This window comes from Girardinichthys multiradiatus, chromosome 20 (assembly GCF_021462225.1).
Source record: "Girardinichthys multiradiatus isolate DD_20200921_A chromosome 20, DD_fGirMul_XY1, whole genome shotgun sequence".
NCBI classification, from domain to species: domain Eukaryota; kingdom Metazoa; phylum Chordata; class Actinopteri; order Cyprinodontiformes; family Goodeidae; genus Girardinichthys; species Girardinichthys multiradiatus.
In genome coordinates, this window is record NC_061812.1 from 18,298,406 (window position 1) to 18,316,247 (window position 17,842).

At 39.4% G+C, this 17,842-nt stretch overlaps 1 protein-coding gene across 3 annotated transcripts in view; it reads left to right on the forward strand.

The window, feature by feature from the left end:
* Positions 1 to 12,840, forward strand: part of atg7 (ATG7 autophagy related 7 homolog (S. cerevisiae)) — a 104,726-nt gene extending 91,886 nt beyond the window's left edge. For all 3 annotated transcript variants that reach the window (XM_047347015.1, XM_047347016.1, XM_047347017.1), the window contains exon 19: positions 11,912 to 12,840. In XM_047347015.1, coding sequence (XP_047202971.1) covers positions 11,912 to 11,944 — 33 coding nt within the window. In that variant the 3' untranslated portion in view covers positions 11,945 to 12,840. The remainder of the gene's footprint in view (positions 1 to 11,911) is intronic.
* The last annotated feature ends 5,002 nt before the right edge of the window (positions 12,841 to 17,842 follow it).

The following is a 17,842-nucleotide window of genomic DNA, read 5'->3' on the forward strand; positions in this document are numbered from 1 at the left end:
GGGTGGCACCAGTGATTTTGTTAAAAACAATTATGAAATGTGTGCTCTTGAATGTGTGATTTATCAAATTGTATTCCTTAAAATACTTACTTTTAAAATAATTTTAGAGTAGGAAGGCTTAAAAAGCAAAATATAATGGAAAAAAAAAGCATCAAAAGTTTTACAAATAGATAAGATGAACCACGCTTGTTTGATTTAAACATCAAAGTTTGTTAAATACAAAAAGAGTAGTAAATAATGAGTGTGAACTTTACATCCCTGTTCAATCTATGGATACAATTATACAAAAACGTCTCATTTAAATTAGTAATTTTCTTCTTGCATTCACTTTAACCTAATGTTTACTTTTTGTTGCTCTTTACTAGTTTTGTGCAGCAATTTTAGCTTCTTTCTAATTTTAAGTAAATAAAAGGCATATCTTTAGGGAACTCTGACTTGTCTGTGGAAGAAGGTAGAAGCAAAATTAAAGAGTGCATCATGTTGTTTTGCTGTTTTAAGATCTATGGTGTCATCTAAAATACAATCATAAACTTTGGCATAATTTAATCATATATTTTTTTTTATCTGATTTTCTTGAAGATGTTAATAAAATTAACACTCAAGTAAAGTGTCTCCACTTTAAGGACAATTAACCATTAGGTTTAATTGTGAATTACTGAGCTAACTCCATAATGCATATTTACTTTATTCAAACAGTTATTGCTCATTACATCATTACATACTTTATAAATTAACAAACTAATATGACATACTAGTAGAAACACTATAGCAGATGCTTAAATATATTGATCCATAATATTTTAGGAGAATTCTCGATTGCTGCGTTTATCAATGATCTACAAAGAATGGATTTAACTCAGGAAAAACTAGATTAATGCCAGTAAACTTTATTCTCCACTACCATAAAACAAAGGAATGTATTTTAAAAGATAATGCTTATCCCAAATACATTTAAGAAACTTCCAATATCCTGTTTTGGAACAATAATTACCTTTTGTATCCCTCTAATATTCCTTATTTGTGAGAAAAAAGGAAAAGCTTTGGGGAATATTTTTTGTCTTGTTATTATGTGGGTTTTCCGTGACCTTTTCACCTCACTGTAAGGCATGTCTTAGCTGGTGAAGCAGCCTCATAGCAGATTTTTGCCTTGTTGTGCAGGGTTGCTTAAGGAATTGAGGAATGTAGTAAGGAATGCAGCGAGCTGCAGCAATTCTTGGCTGTACACCGGACCGTATGAGGTCACCCTTTCTGCTGATGATGGGTAATGCAGATTCTTTCATCAGCCAGTTTACACATACTTCATTCGATGCACATGTGGTTGCGGGATCATTTTAGTGTGGTACTGAAAAATGATATTCAGACTGAATAGGGTTTAGCACTCTTAATCCCAGTTGACCTTTTTTGACTTGAAAATGACACTTTGTCTTCTCATTCACAGATTGACGCTGAAGGTTCATCTTAGAAAATTAAAGCGCTAAATATGTTTTTCTACAATTTGTGCAAGAGGCAAATACATCTTAAATGCCAGGATGTAATAATTTAAATCTAATAACAAACCTGCTGCTTTGTTAATGTTAATGAACCCAGACTCTTCTTTTCTCTCAGTCTGTTTTTCCATTTCTTGTGTTTGGCTTTATTGGACATCTTTCAGTTTGCTTGAGGGTATATTTTAGGCTGGAATTTCTATGTACAATGCATTTATAACCTATCTATAACGTTTGTTGATGTTTGAGTTGATTAACCTTTGCTTCCACAGAAGGTACTTTCAAAAAGCAAACCAGAAGGCTAAAATCTTAAATGTTAATATCTGGGTTCCTGGTCGGTTTCAAAAGTCTTTACATCCTTGTTAAAATTCCAGGTTTTTGTTTTGGTGAAAAAAACAAATGTGACCATTAGAAGCCATTTAAACAGTTGTTTTCTGTCTTAAATGTACCATATATCCTTTAGAACTGTAAAACAAATATATTGTTTAGAGGGGAAAATTTTAAATCGGTAAATCAGCAATAACCTAGTTGCATTATTGCACAAACCCTTAAACTCTGTTGCTCTGTTGAAGCACTGTTGATTTAGGGTCAACATTCAATCTTCTTTGGTCGAAGTCTGTCAGCATCCCATGTTTTTACCTCACAATATTTACCCAGTTTGCCTTGCAAAAGTTCCTCAAGTTAATTGCACCGTTGCTGTGTTCAGTTGAGACGCTAATGAAGACACTGATGGTGTCAAAACATTAGTGTTCACGAAGTCGCTTTGGAAGTTCTCCAAATCTGTCAGATGATGAGAATAACTCTTGCCAATAGTCCTCTTCAGGTGACCCACAGATTTCCCCTCATAATTAGTTCTGGACCCATTCTAAAACTTTATTGCTTTATGTTGATTTGTTGATGCTTAAGATTAAATCCTTGAACTTGAACTGAGCTGCCACCACCTTATTTATTTACTCAACATACCTTTTGGAACTTTGGCCCAAAGGTTCAAGTTTGGTGTCATCAGACCATGAGCCTCTATGAGATTTTACCAGGCTTGGGTGTTTTTTTGGGAAGAAAGGGTCTTTGTCTCTCTCTAGTCCAAACACATGGAGAACACAGGAGTGTGTTGTTACATATAGAACACAACCAGTAATAACCAGAAATTCTAGCAGCTTCTTCAGGGTTATGGTTGGGCTCCGGTCATCCTCCCCAGCCAGTTTCAGTCTTTCCTTTTCATCGATTTTGTAGAGACATTCAGTTTTTTAATGTCATCTCGGCCTGGATGGCTGTCTTGTATATAAAATGCAGTTTAATTTTGTTATAACCTTTACTTGACTGATACCTTTGTACAAATATATTCTTGTGATCCTTTGTAACCTATCTGCCACCAATGGCTTTAGTTAAGGGAGAAATTAGTAGGAAAATCTTACAGGAGAGGTAAACTTTATTTCAAGTTAATTAGATTCTCTAAAATTGTCGGGAGCACCCTGATTGCTCAAATGCAACCAAAAGGTGGAAATATGTCACACTAAAGGCGGACAAGGTTTTGCAAGAATTTATCGTGGCTTTATTTCTCATGTCTCAGAAACCTGCTGTTTTCACAGCAGTCTGTACACTTTTTAGATCCAGTGTAGATCGTTGTATGTTTGTATTGAAAAACAAAAGCTGTTAAGATACATATCATGATAAACACACAGTAAAACATGTTTTTGCTCTTTTTTTGCTCTTTTTTCCCCCCTTTGAAATCTGCAGTTCCTGATAAAACACTCTATGGTTGTCCTTTGGCAGCACCTCAGGTGATTTTTAAGTCTCATCCTGAGTCGACTTCAAAGTGCTGCCGTTTCAGTGCAGAACACTCCTCTGAGCTGGAAACAGACGCCTCACAGAGGCTACACCCAAAGCTGCATTATTTATTTACATCCTGCAGCCAGAAGCCACAGATCATTTGTTTGTTCGAATATAGGAGGTTTATATGTGAGCTGTCATTGTGGGAGTGGGGCTAGAGCACTCTCTCAGCAGTACAGGGTAACCACGAAGACACATAAACATGCACACACTTGCTATTGTTGTTGATGTTACGGTAATTTTATGTTTTCTCGGTAGTTTCATGAGGAGTGGAGTGTGGTTTCCCGAAAGAGAGGACAGCAAAGCAGTTGAGCTAAAAAAGAAACCTTCATAAGCCGTTCATGTTTTGTTTTTTATGTGGATAGTTGGTCAGGGTTTACAGCTACTAAACTATTGTGAACTGTATAGAAACTACTTTTATTGACTTCCGCTTCTGTCTGTGTTGTTGAAGCCACTTTGGGGGTCTTCTGTCCTCCTTATGGACGTAAAATCTGCCCTCAGGAGGTTCATGGGGGGGTGTAATAAGTAGGATGAAAGCGGAAGAACCCCTTCAGCCCTGTAATCCACACTCCCAGATGTAAATCATTTGTTAGAGGAAACAAAAATTTTCTGAGCAGACACCCCTCTTTGGTGTTTGATCCGCTCTCTGCTGATGACTCTGTTAACCGCTGAATATGTCATAAAAAAAATGAAGGTCTGAGACTCTCTGAGCAGGTTCCCATTTTGAATTATGAGAAATCTTTGGTGTTGGCTTATTAAATAACCTCCTGATTTGATAGATGAATAAACCAACATTATTTTGATCAGATTATCTATGGTAAATACCTGAGGGCAAGCAGATTCAGAGTTTTATTTTCTGATGTAGGGAAAAGTTGTAGTTTAAGTTCTTTGATCCAGCTTTTTTGAATCACAGTGTTAGTAAATATTTAGTGCTATTAGAAATACATGCTAATTATACTAATTAAAGCGATAATGTATCACAGTGCTTTGGAAGCATATTTCTACCTCATGGACATGTTACAACTACAACAGTGTATTTTATTGAGATTTTATGTGACTCATCAACAAAATGTAGAGCATGATTGTAGAGTGGGAGAAATATGAAGCATGGTTTTATTATTTACAAATAAAAATCTGAAAAGTGTGACCTGGATTTATTAATCTCCTTTTACACTAATACCTCTAAATAAAATCCAGCAGAACCGAAGTCTCTAAATTAGTGAATAAAATCAGCCAGGAGGCCTAAGTTAACTCTGGAGGAGCTGTAGAGATCCACAGCTCAGGTTGGAGAATCTGTTGACAGCACAGTTATCAGTTGTGCACTAGCTTAAAAAAAAGCTATTTTTGTAAGAAAGCCAAAACAAGTTCTGTTTTCAGTTTTAAAAGCCATGTAAAAAACACCTAACGTGTGGAAGAAAGTGCTCTGCTCTGATGATATGAAAATCTTTTTTCCCTACTTACAAAACACTAGGTGTGGTGGAAAAGTAATATCACACACACCCCTGAACACACCATCACCACTGCGAAACAAAGTGGTGGCAACAGCATGCTGTGGAGATGGTTTTATTCAGCAGAAGATGATCAGAGTTGATGTAAAGATGGATGAAGCTAAGTACAGGGCAATTTTAGAAGAAAAGCTGTTGGAGGCTGCAAAAGACTTGAGACTGGGACAGAGAAGGTGAACCTCTGCTGGAACCCGAGCCAGAGCTACACTGCATGGCTTAAACATATTAATGTGTCAAAGTGTCCCAGTCAATATCCGGACGAAAACCAATCGATGAATCTGTGCCAAGACTTAAAAATTATGTTCACAGACACACTCCACCCAATCTAATGGAGCTATTTTGTAAAAATATCTTTAAATGTACAAAGGCACACTCCAAAGACTTGCAGCTGTAATTGCAGTGAAACATGGTTCAATTTGTGCTACTTAGTGTTTGTCCATCACAAAAAATACATTAAGGTTTGTGCTTTTGCAAAGCACTGTATGTTTCTAAATGAATAAAATACAAACTGACAACAGAGCAAAAACATGTATCTTTACATTTAACGATGCTTTTTATGGGTGAGAAATGTTTTTTTTTTTTTTTCAGAGTTGTAATTTTGGCTTGAGTGTTGAGTTGATTTTTTTTGATTGACCAAGTGACCAGTGTAGATGGAACACACCAAAGAGATCTCAGCTAATACCCAGTGGGTCAACAGATTCTGACTAATTCTGACATATCGATCTGTATAAAAACTTTTGTTTGTCAGGGTTTTTTTTCACATTAATACATTTTATACTAAGCATAATCCACAAATTGAAATATGGACTGGTTAAAAACCAAGACACTACCAAATAAAACAAAGCTACAAATAACATAGTGGGAAACAAAAATAAGTGCTCCAGAATCCTGGTTTTGGTCCAAGCAGGGATATCCCTCTCCCTTTCTAATGGGCATAACTACATCTCGCTAAAGAAGCTACTCTGCATGTAATGACAAATAACTGCTTAATTTAGCTCTGTAAAGACTCACAAACACAATAACAGACAATGAACGTGAATTCAGACTGAGAGGGTTTCCCAACATGTGTTGTTTTTAAACCAGCAGGACTTAGTCGTTGCGCCCAGCAGCCCTAAACCACATCAGTCTGTGTGGTCCTCTTAATTGCATATCAGATGGAGCCAGTCTCCATGATGAAAGCTTGACTTTGCGCTTTGTGCTTTGGTGTCAGTCCTAATATGTAAAGCAGATGTGTTTTTAATAGCCCAGTTTATCAGTGGTTGAGTCGCTGCCTAGCTGAATGGGCTTCAGAAATTGGAGTCCTACTGTGCCCACCCGCACATAGGATGTGCTCCTGCGTGAAGGCTCAGGGTTTTAAAACAGCTCGCCAATTGAACCACAATACTAAGTCATCTGCCTGAAAGTGGCAATGGCAGTGAAATCACAAAGAATCTTAAAAAGGTCCCCTCTTGAATAACTGATTTAGAGCACAGAAAATGAAAGGACGTCTGGCTTTATTTCTTTCTAAGCAGTGCTTTTCTCCAGGCCTGCAGAGTGGCAAAGGCTGCTGAAACCCCACATGCTGGGGCTTGCAGTTGTGTTTATGGGAGAGCAGCAATCAGCAGCAGCAGAGACTTGGCTGGGTTTTCAGCAGCTTCTGCTTCCAGCTAAAGCCTATGCTCTATCTGATCAGATCTCAGCAGTGTTTCAATAACTAGCCCGGATTATGCTTGTCATATCAGCCGGAGCACGGCCAATTACAAACACTTTCCCACAAAGATTATATGCAGCTCACTACTGGACATTATGAAACATTCAGCCATTGGTGCTGTTGTTTTGGTATTTAAACCCACAATAAGTGAAGATCTGAAGGATTTTTTGGAGTATGTTTTGTATTTTGAATGAAATTTGATTCATGATTCGATGTAGCATAGTGTTTGTTTTTTTGGTTACTGGATTGGTAGGATTTCACTTATGTAAGACCTGAGCCCTCTATTGTAACGTCTAAGCAGCTGTCCCTGGGGACAAAGGCTAGTAAAGAGTAGCTTATCGAAATAACAATAATTATTTATATTTCTGTGTCTTGTTTTCCCTGTTTTACGTCTAGGTTAGGAATGTTTGTAAACTTAAGCTTTGTAAAATCACCAAACTTACTAATTGGCCAGAGCTGATTTGGGCTTTGCAGAAATCTGCTTAATCGTTGCACCAAGTGAGGGAAAAGGTTGAGAAATATCCCAACTATTCAGCTGTTCTTTAAAGAGTGGAGTAAGGATGTTGGCTTCAGTTTGCTCAAGCTATTCATGTTACATAATCCTCCCCAACACACCTCCTCTAATTCAAAAACTCCCACTCACTCCATCCCTCTTTCCATTTAACAAAAGATTACACACACACACACACTCACACACATGCAGCCTTAGATTGGCATGGCAGCCATCCAGAGAGGGGCTCCTATGTCGCTGGTTTTCAAAGAGCTCTTTGCTTCTGTCCTGATGGCTGTTCCTCAGCTGCAGTGGAGCAGAAATGCAGAGCGTCCAGCTTTGATATAAATTAGTCACTGATTCTCCACACTGGCCCTTCAAATTCACTCTGACAACACACTGCGGGATAAACAAGACAAGTCGACGTGGAACAGAACAGGTTAGGCAACTCTAGGCTCCTTGGTGCTAATGCCTTTCAGCCTGATGTGTGGTAATCTCTCTTATTTGGTTGAGTATTGCCAAAGCATAAACAAACGGCTAAATAAATCATGAACTGAAATCTGACTGAGGTAGAAATATATTTAAACAAGAGAATCCAGCACAAGTAGAATTGCTTTTACAATTTTTACCTGTAAAGATCGCTGTAAAAACACTTGTTTATTGGGTTTGATGTGTGTATTTCTCTTCCACGTCCATTTTTGGTGCATTTATATGTTAAAAACTTAGAATGTGGGAAAACAATGGTGTCTCAGCCTACGCCAAGTGTTCCAGTTATTGGCGTGTGTGTTTAGCATGCGCTTGCATTTCCTGCCTTTGTTACAATTACATTTTAGCATGTAGGTTAACTATTCAGAGGAGACTTAAACAATGTTAGAAACAAGTTATGATTGTTTTGGGAGAACCATTGGGAACAATCAGAATCTTCTACCTTTGTAATTTGACAATAATCTCAATAAAAGAGTCATTCTCAAAATGTTTATTTAAAATGATAACCAGATAAGTCCGTTCTTCAATAGAACAGACTGCTATAAATGAAATTAATTATTAGACATTTTCTTCAATCTGACATTGAAGTGAGAAAACCACTACTAAAACGTATGGCTGTGTTAAAGGGGACATATCATGCAAAATCCACATATTTAGCCTTTAAATACATCTTGTTGTGTACTTGGAGTATATAGGAGTGCAGAGAAGTTAAATTTAGTCTCTCCAGGTGTTGCGGCACCAAAATGAGTTGATCTCAGACGAAACTCTGAACAGGGGTAAAAGACGAGCCTGTGAAACTACAATAACAAGGAGTTTAGACCAATGCATTGCAGTTCCACTTTAGACCACAACTAAATGGTTTAATCAGAATCAGCTTTATTGCCAAGTTAGTGCATACAAACAAGGAATTTGACTCCGGTACACTTTGCTCTTTTGTTCTGTTTTTGCATTACAGAATATACAAATTTACAATGTACAATATACACATATCTAATAAAAGGTGCATTTGCAACATCTGTATGCTGTTGTTTTGTACTCTAGGGTGAAAAGGAAGGATTTAACAGCATATGTCCCCTTTAAGTAAGAGTTGAGATGAGATTTTAGTAATATTATCTTTAACTGAATGAAGCAGAGAGACACCCAGACACCTTCCTGCACCTCTGAACCTCTGCTGCTTCTCATCTCTGTTATTATAACAGTTTTATGTAGGGTGCCCTGATATGAAAATTTGGGCCGATATCGATATCCAATACTAATATTGCTGTTATGGGTGATAACCAATATTTACAGATATTATTTATTATTGTTTATTATGCATATTATGTATTATGTATGTATATTATATATATTGTTTTCTCTACTTCAGTTCAACACCCCACCATCCTGTGCTGCATCACTATAACTGTCACATGCCAAAACAAATGACCAATCCTTTCTCCTTCCCCACATGAAGATCGAAAAACAATCGTCGTCTTCTGCTTATCAGAGGCCAGCCAAGAGACATAGTCCCTCTAGTGTGTCGTGGGCCGTCCCCTGGGTCTCCTCCTGGTGGGACGTGCCTGGAACACCTCCTGAGGGAGCTGAGCCGAAATGCGAAGCTCTTACTTCACCACAACAGACCGGCGCATTGTCCGCATCACTGCGGCGGCCGTACCAATCAGTCTGTTGATCTGCCGCTCCATTCTCCCATGACTTGTGAACAAGACACCAAGATACTTGAACTCCTCCACTTGAGGGAAGAACTCCCCATGGCCTCAGACTTGGAGGAGTTGATCCTCATCCCCGCCGCTTCGCACTCTGCTCTGAACCGCCCCAGTGCATGCTGTTGGTCTTGGCTAGAGGGAGCCAGCAGGACCATGTCATCCGCACAAAAGGAGAGACAAAATCCACTGGTCCCCCAACCAGACTTCCTATGGCCCTTGACTGTGCCTAGAAATCCTGTCTATTCTGTCAGCTGCCCCAGGAGGTCCACAAGCCACCCAAACCCGATAGGACTCCTTCAGCTTCACAGCATCCCTTACTGCCAGTGACCACCACCTGGTTGAGGGATTGAATCTGCGACAGGCACCACAGAGCTTATGGCCACAGCTACAGGCAGCCGCATTGACGATAGATGTGGGAGAACATGGTCAACTCGGACTCCCGGGATCCGGAAAATACTCTCCCAGAGGTTGAATACGTCCCTGAACGTTCCCAGCAGACCCTCACTACACGCTTGGGCCTGCCAACTCTGTCCAGCTCTTTCCTCTTCCAGGGGATCCAACTCACCACCCGAGTGTACGAGATATGTGGCTGAAGGTCCGAAGACACGACTACAAAGTCGATCATCGACCTCCGGCCTAGGGGGTCTTGGTGCCAAATGCACTGACGAACACCCTTATGCTTAAATTATGGTGTTTGTTATTGACAATCCGTGACTAGCACAAAAGTCCAATAACAGAACACCACTCGGGTTCAGATTGGGGAGACTCCTCCAGAGTAGAAGAGAGTCCACCCTCTCTCAAAGAGCAGGGTTCCAGAGGCTGCTGAACCACTTTTTCTCTGACCCGTCACGTGCAGAGCCTGTTTGCCATGGGAGACCCTACCAGGGGCATTTAACTTCGGGACAACAGCCTCTGGAATCAATGAAGGACTCAAACCCCTCCACCACGTTAATGTGGTGGTTGAAGGAGCAGATGAAAAAAAACATTGGTTGTTAATTTTGGGCCACTTTTATTTATCGGACCGAGACCGATATGTTAAAAAATTTCTAACCTTGGGGAATACTGATGTTACTGATATCATGCATTCCTAGTTTCAAGAATTGTCGGTAATACAAGCTGGGTTCTGGAACCTTCAAGAGTCCCTCGCAATAACGGAACCAGATTTAGCACGGTCAAACCAACGTAGGAGCCTTCTTGAAGGATGTTGCTCAAAGCCCCTGTTTGGATAGATAAACTGTTAAAGTCCAGTATTGTATCACCCAAATAACCACAAGCTCAGCTTAATAGGTCTTTAGTATTTGAATGCTTCTGTGGATCTGAAAGGAGCCATTACTCCTCATTTTGCAGCATTTTCTTCCCAACATCCCTGATAGCTCAGCCCGTACCTGCATAAACTAATTCATCCCAAAGGTGGACTCTGCAGGCCAGTCAAGTTTCTCCACACTAAACTTTATACAACTGCAGCCTTGGAAGTGATTGTGACACCACAATTCATTGATGTGGTGGCAGGACCCAATACTTTTGGCAATATTGTGTAAGACTGAAAATTAGGGTTATTTCATTAGTATTGCATTGGTTGAAAATAAATATGAACTTGTGCTTTTTATGTGGTATCAGGACTGAAAACACAACTTTTTGGACCTATTGTTCATTTTCTGCACATAAATGCTTGATATATATATTTTTTGGAGTATGAGAGAAATGTTGGTACAATTGTTTATAGAATAGGGTCCATACCTAAAATAAAACTCCTGGATTTTTGCAGTTGTTTCTTACATTTTTTAGAGCTGTAAATGTAATATAAAGAAAATGTAAAATTTCAATCAAAGCCTGCAGGTTGATGTTTTTTCTATTCCTGCGGGTTAGGGAATTCCTTACGTTTCTGGGACGTTATGTCTCAGCTCTTTGAGTATTGAACTGAGGAATGCAGCGTGTGTGTGTGTCACAGTTGTGTCTGTGTAGCATTCCAGTCAGTGTTGGAGGAGGCATGTGAATTACGTTTTACAGTGGGGGAATGTGAGGAATCTGCTGCCATGAGAAGGCCACTTTTGTTTACCGACACACTCTTGCAAAGCCGGTTTCTCTGTGTGTTTGTGTGTCTCTTCCTGGTCAGAAAGCTCTTTGCAGTAATTGACCGTAATGTTTTTTTAAAAGCTTTTATGAATCTGGTGCATGCCAGGCTGTGTATTTTATAAACCAGACGTCATTTTCTTTAGCTGAATATAATTATTTTAACAACTACTGAATTTCACTCACAGTCAGTATCCTCTGTAGTGCATTACCAACATCCCTCACTACTTTGCATTAATTTACATTACAATACGCTGGATTTGTACCGTGTTATTCTTTAACTGTATCTTTCAGCTTCACATACTTGATGGTGATAGTACAATGTGATAGAATGCAAACAAACACTTCAGTATTTAGGAGTTTACAAGCTGGTAAACATAATTTTTTAAGTCACAAATTTACTCAAGATGTTTGTGAGAGCCCTGAATGTAAACTTAACATTAATGTGACAGCAGGAAAACCCCACCGGCCACCTTTAAGCCCCAAAAACCTGCTTCTGCAGGAGCTTTTAAACCATGACACAGAGAAAGGTCTCCTGGAAGCTGCTCTGACGTCCTTTGAATACCGCTTTGTCAGACAGCACCTTTTTTTTTTTTTTTTGCCTCATTACTTATTTTATCTCTGAAAGACTTCTTTTGTTTCTTTGTTCTTTTCAGATTTGGGACATGAGTGATGATGAAAGCATCTGAAGGGTGGAGTAGCCAAAGACGAGCAGCAGGAGGATTTCACTCCGACATATTTTTCACATCACAAAACATCAAGCCCTATAAATTAGGCACAAGGTGCACCATCAGACCTAAGCAGTAATGGTAAAAAAAAAAAAAAGTATTCACAAGCAGACAAAGCTTGAGTTTCTCTTGGTGTGTAAAACCATGTATGTTTGCATCAAGTACATTTTTGTGAGTGTTAAAATATGTCTTTAAATGGTTAGCTACAATAAACCCATCACCGCAATAAACAGGTTTAGTTGAGTCTGTCAGCAAAGTGCTGACATCTGTTTGCTCTATCAGCTTGAAGAAAAAAGCTTTAAGGTAAAGTATGAAATCACAAAAACACATTTGAGGACTTAGCAGATCTATCCATCTCATTTTCTGTTTACTAGAGATCCAAACATATACAGAGCACCTGATACTAAAAGCAGCTTTCATGTAATTCCTGTGAGAAAACCTGCTCACAGATGTTTCTGTGCAGCTGGACTGCAGCCAGACGGGAACCAAATCCAGGCGAGTGAGTGGAGAACCTGAGATCTTTAGAAATTACTGGTTTTTTTTTACCTTACACTGTCTTGTGTTTACAAACTTGTATGAGTGTTAAGACATGTAACATTTTACTGGTTATTTGTCTGCCCAAAAAAGCTCAGTGAGAAAAAAAGATGAGATCTGTGTTTAAAAGTAAAGCATGAGTTGTGAATGAAACAAATGTCCTAAACACAAATGCAACAAATCAAAGTTTTTTTTTTTTTCCTAAAGCCATTTTCCATGACTGATTAATCTCAGTTCCTTTGGTGCAGCTTAGCTAATTCACTTCTGTTAGCATTTAACCTAAAAAACTGTAATAAAATCTTTCCTTACAGTCCAACATCAAAGAGCTTTAGATTACTGTGTGGTTTCTGTGTAATGGAAATATATGCACTCGACATCCTTCCACACTTACTGTGTTTAGCTGCAGAAATGTCTCTCTTATCACAACCACATGAAAAGAGCTTCAGGACAGAGACGCAGTCGGTGGTTTAAAAGCACTTTATTGTTCATCAAGGCTACTTTACGTACAAAAAAGGTGGCCTGCCAAAACCTTTTGAGTAGGAGACAGAGCCACAAAATTTGTTTTTTTTTTTGATACAATATTTGTTACAATTCAGAGTATTATTACCACTAAGTACATGCTACTTCCACTTCAGAAATAGGAGCTAGAACATGTGGAGCAATCAAAGTGAAGACCGACTCTTTGATTTGTCAGCTGAATGTACAACTTGATAAGAATTTATTACAGGTAGAAACTGTGGTCCAGGATTCATAGCTAAACATCATTTTAAAAAATGCCCTGGAATATAATAATGGATTCACGTTATTCGGTCTCCGGCTGTAGAACAAGACTCACAATTTCAATTACTTACAGTTTAGCAGTACCTGCCAGCTGGACCATGGCTAACTTTTGTTTTTACTTAATTTTATTGGTTTCATCAATGCAAAATATATATATATATATATAAAACATCTCTTTAAGCCTTTTAGTTACATTTTTGTTCAAATGTCTCAACAGATTTCTGATGTGTAGAAGAACGGGGTTGAGTGGAAGTAGCGATTGTCAGCAACACACCTGCGTGTGGCGTAATGTGGTTTCATATATTTACTGTGTTCCTGCACCTGAACCTTTACTCTGACAAACAAAACTCTACTGACAAAAAAAAGATCAACTTTTTTCACAAACAAAAAAAGAAAATGCAATGATTACAATATAAGGACAGAAAAAAAACAATTAAATAGCTACATATCATTAAATTGTTCCTCAAAAAAATACCTACAATTTTTTTTTCTCTGTACATTCGTTACGCACAGCGTAATGATGGTCTTATAGTTACCTAATATAAAAAGGTTTAAGTGATTTTCCTACAGTGTGTAGGAAGTGCATGCCGAAGCATCGCTCACGTCTCCTACCTACAAGGTGGTAGTCAAATGAAAAAGTAAATGATAACAGAAATGAAATCTAGACCCTTTCCCTCATGTTTTCTAGTAAGTCCCTACAATGAATGTACATGGGGAGGGGTTAGGCATAGCTGTGAGACCCTAAACCCAGAATAGTGCTGCATATAAGTATTTATAAGTATTGTTTATTTCTTTTTGGTCACACTTAAATATTGCCGATCAATTGAATTTTGATATCAGACAAAGGTAGGAGTAAATGCAAAAAGTAATCTTCAAGTAAATTCATACCCATCTTCAACGAACCTGACCCTATGTGTAAAAGTAATCATACCCCTCGGGAAAATTAACCATATTTTACTACCCACAATCACTTAAAGTGAATCTGTCTGACACCATGAAGTAGGCTACAAGATCTCAAAAAGCAACACATCATGTCCCCAACTAAACAAATTCAATAGATGAGAAAGTCAAAATAGGTCTGTCATAAATCTAGAAAGATTTATAAAGCCATTCCTAAGCCTTTGGGGCTTCAGAGATCCTAAGTGTGAGCTTTTAATGGGGAAAACACGAAAAAGTGGGGAAACTTCCCAGGAGTGCCCAAATTTACTCCAGAGGTTTATCGATGACTCTTTCAGGAGCCCACAAAAGAACTAGGCTCAACTAAAGACGCTGTTTGGAAGTGGCCTAATCAAAGTCTCCCAATTGAGATGATATGTGACATTAATACTCAACAGAATCACTATGGCCAAATTAAAACATTCCTACAACAAATATAGGGCCAATATTCCTCCATAGCAGTGTAAAAGACTCCCAGGCAGCTGTTGCCATCGACGGTGGTACACACCCTGGCATTAGGTTTAGAGAGAGACAATTTTTGACATATGGTCAGGTTTGTGTGGTTGGTTTTCTTTTCCCCCTTATAGGTAAATGAAATGATCTGAAAACTGCATTTTGTAAATACCCTTATGTTTGTCTGATATTAAAAATGTGATTGTGTGTGTCACGATGCCAAAGCAAAAGAAATATGTAATGGGACTAACAATTTCACAGCACTGTTGGTGGCAGGTTCAGATCTTGTCACAGCTTCTGCTTGCAAAAGCACAGCTCCTGCCGCTCAGTCTTTGCCACCCCAGCCTGCCTGTCACACCTCGCTGGTCGCAGAAAGCTTTTAAAAGTGATATTCTTTTTTTTATTACATTTAAGCAAACTAACCCCTCTGAAACTTTCCTCGTTTCGGTTTTGCAACATCTGTTTTGATAGCTGATGATGGAATGTGTGAACAATGCAAAGAGAGAACACCATCCATGTTTGGAAGTTTGTAGGATCACCATATTTGCTACCAACCGCTTAACAGCAAGCACAAATTAAACCTCATCGTCTATTAAATTAAGCTCAGTGACATGAAATCATTCTCCATACTGCTACTACAAGTCTAGGTCTCGCAAACAAAAGCTCTAAATGCCTTCGAAAACGTTATGGCACCCAAGTAAATTTGTTTTATTTGTCTTTAGCAAGTCTTCTGAATGAAAGAAAGTTGTATGGAGGGAACTCTGGGACAAGCAGCCCTGGCTGGCTCTTAAAGATGCTGTGTATGCTGGAGGCCTAAATCAAGTTCCCAATTGGAGGAATGTATGCCACCGTGGTGCAGGTTACATTACAGGATGTAATTCATGTCGTTGGGCTGCAGGGGAAAAAATGCAATGTTCTTCTGAAAAGAAAGCACTAAATTACACAAACAAAATGGTCTGTACACCAAGTCAGATCACAAAAGGTCAACTGAGGGAGGTTGAAAGAGCTGCAGCATCAATGTAAATTCAGATAAATTGGTAGCCAAGTAGTTAATTTGTTTGCAAGTGGCCTAATTCCAATTTGTGTGGTTTATTTAATTTCTTAGTGTCAATAATGTTTTAGACACTGCATCACCAAAAGTATCCAAGCCTCTGTGGGTAAACGCTGCTACACATGTTAGGCCAAGACCCTTCTGATGAAAACCCCACAGTCCAGTCTGGACTGACTTGGTGTCTCAGCCCAGTCACACTGAAGTTTGCAGCATCCTGTACCAGCGATGGATCAACATCTCATGAAAACCCAAATGAACAGCAGAACCCAAAGCCGACCCAACACGATAACCTCGGGTGTCATCGTGCCGAGATGGTTCTGAGAGAATGAGCCGTTGCGACTTAACAGAGCCTGTCCGGAGGCTGTCCCACTGTAGACGTTTGCTACCATACTAATATTAATAGAAAACAAACCCCCCCAAAAATATACAAAAGTATAATAACAATATGGAGTACAACTGACCCAGCAGTGAGTGTATAGTATCTATGTCTGTTACTGACAACAAAAGAAGTAACCACTAACGTCTGAATGAAAAAAAAAAAAAAGGTTAATAGTTAAGCTTGAAATGCTAGAAACCCTAATAGATACCAGCTATTAAAAAAACAAAACTAAATACATGCACCTGTAAAAGCATTAATTTACCTTTAAAACCTTAGAAACCTATTAAACCACAGTCTGTAGGAGGGGGAGACAAAGATATCAGGGTGTTAGCCAAATATAATTCTAACACCGGTGTTCAAAGAGTCACATAAACAAAAGGTGTGTTTGATGAGATCACAATAATCCTTACCCCCCAGTCAAGAAACAAGCCCCCCCCCTCTTTTCTTTTCGGAAACCACAAAGTGACGTGCAGCGTTGTCTATCCCCTCATCAGTATCAGCAGCTAACGCCTTTGAAACACATCAAAGCAGACGGTTCAGTGGAGCCCAACTTCAACCCCTCATTCAGGTACTGCTTTTAACACCACAGTTGGACGTTGAAAGGAAACAAATTCCTGTTTTGTTCGTTTGATAGCGATCAACATTCAAATTTAAAGGCACGTATCCACTGCAGGGACCAGGGTAGTTTTTCAGGGTAATGTTATTGGCACCCCCACGTTTCTACTGTATTTACCAGAGTAAAAACGAATTGCCAGTGTGACCCCAGAAAAAGGCCCTGAAAGGGAGGCCTTCAATAACAAAGACCCTTTGGATGGCGTTTTGTGGAAGGTGAGTGCTAACCATTTTAAATTGAACAGTTTAACATAATTCAGTCACATCCGTTTACAATCTCTATAGCTCATATTTTCTGTTTATTTGAATTGTAATATATTTTAAAATCAGCTCTCTCTTCACCACAAGAGAGAGGTGTGGTGAAGAGAGAGCTGAGCCGAAAAGCGAAGCTCTCGATTTACCGGTCGGTCTACGTTCCTACCCTCACCTATGGCCATGAACTTTGGGTCATGACCGAAAGAACGAGATCCCGGATACAAGCGGCTGAAATGAGCTTCCTCCATAAGGTGGCCGGGCACTCCCTTAGAGATAGGGTGAGGAGCTCGGAGTAGAGCCGCTGCTCCTCCACATCGAGAGAAGCCAGTGGAGGTGGCTCGGGCATCTATACCGGATGCCTCCTGGACGCCTTCCTCGGGAGGTGTTCCAGACACGTCCCACCAGGAGGAGGCCCAGGGGACGGTGCAGGACACGCTGGAGGGACTATGTCTCTCGGCTGGCCTGGGAACGCCTTGGGCTCCCCCCGGAGGTGTCTGGGGAGAGGGACGTCTGGGCGTCTCTGCTGAGTCTGCTGCCCCCGCGACCCGGTCCCGGATAAAGCGGAAGACGACGAGTACGAGATAGAGTATTTTAAAATCATAGACATCTGTTTACACCCGACTGTGGGGAAAGAACGAGAATATTATTTATTCAAAGTAATATTTAGACCAGTTCTGAAGCACAAAAAATCCTGTGGAAGTTTGCGGTTTATGCTCTGCTAAGTTATTATAACTCAGTTTCGCAGTGTAAACACTGTGAAATGATCGCAACTTTATGGATAGAACATCAGGTTTAAATCCTGTCTGAAACTCTTGCTTGAAGTGATAAACACACAGTGATAAATGCATTGGCGATATCC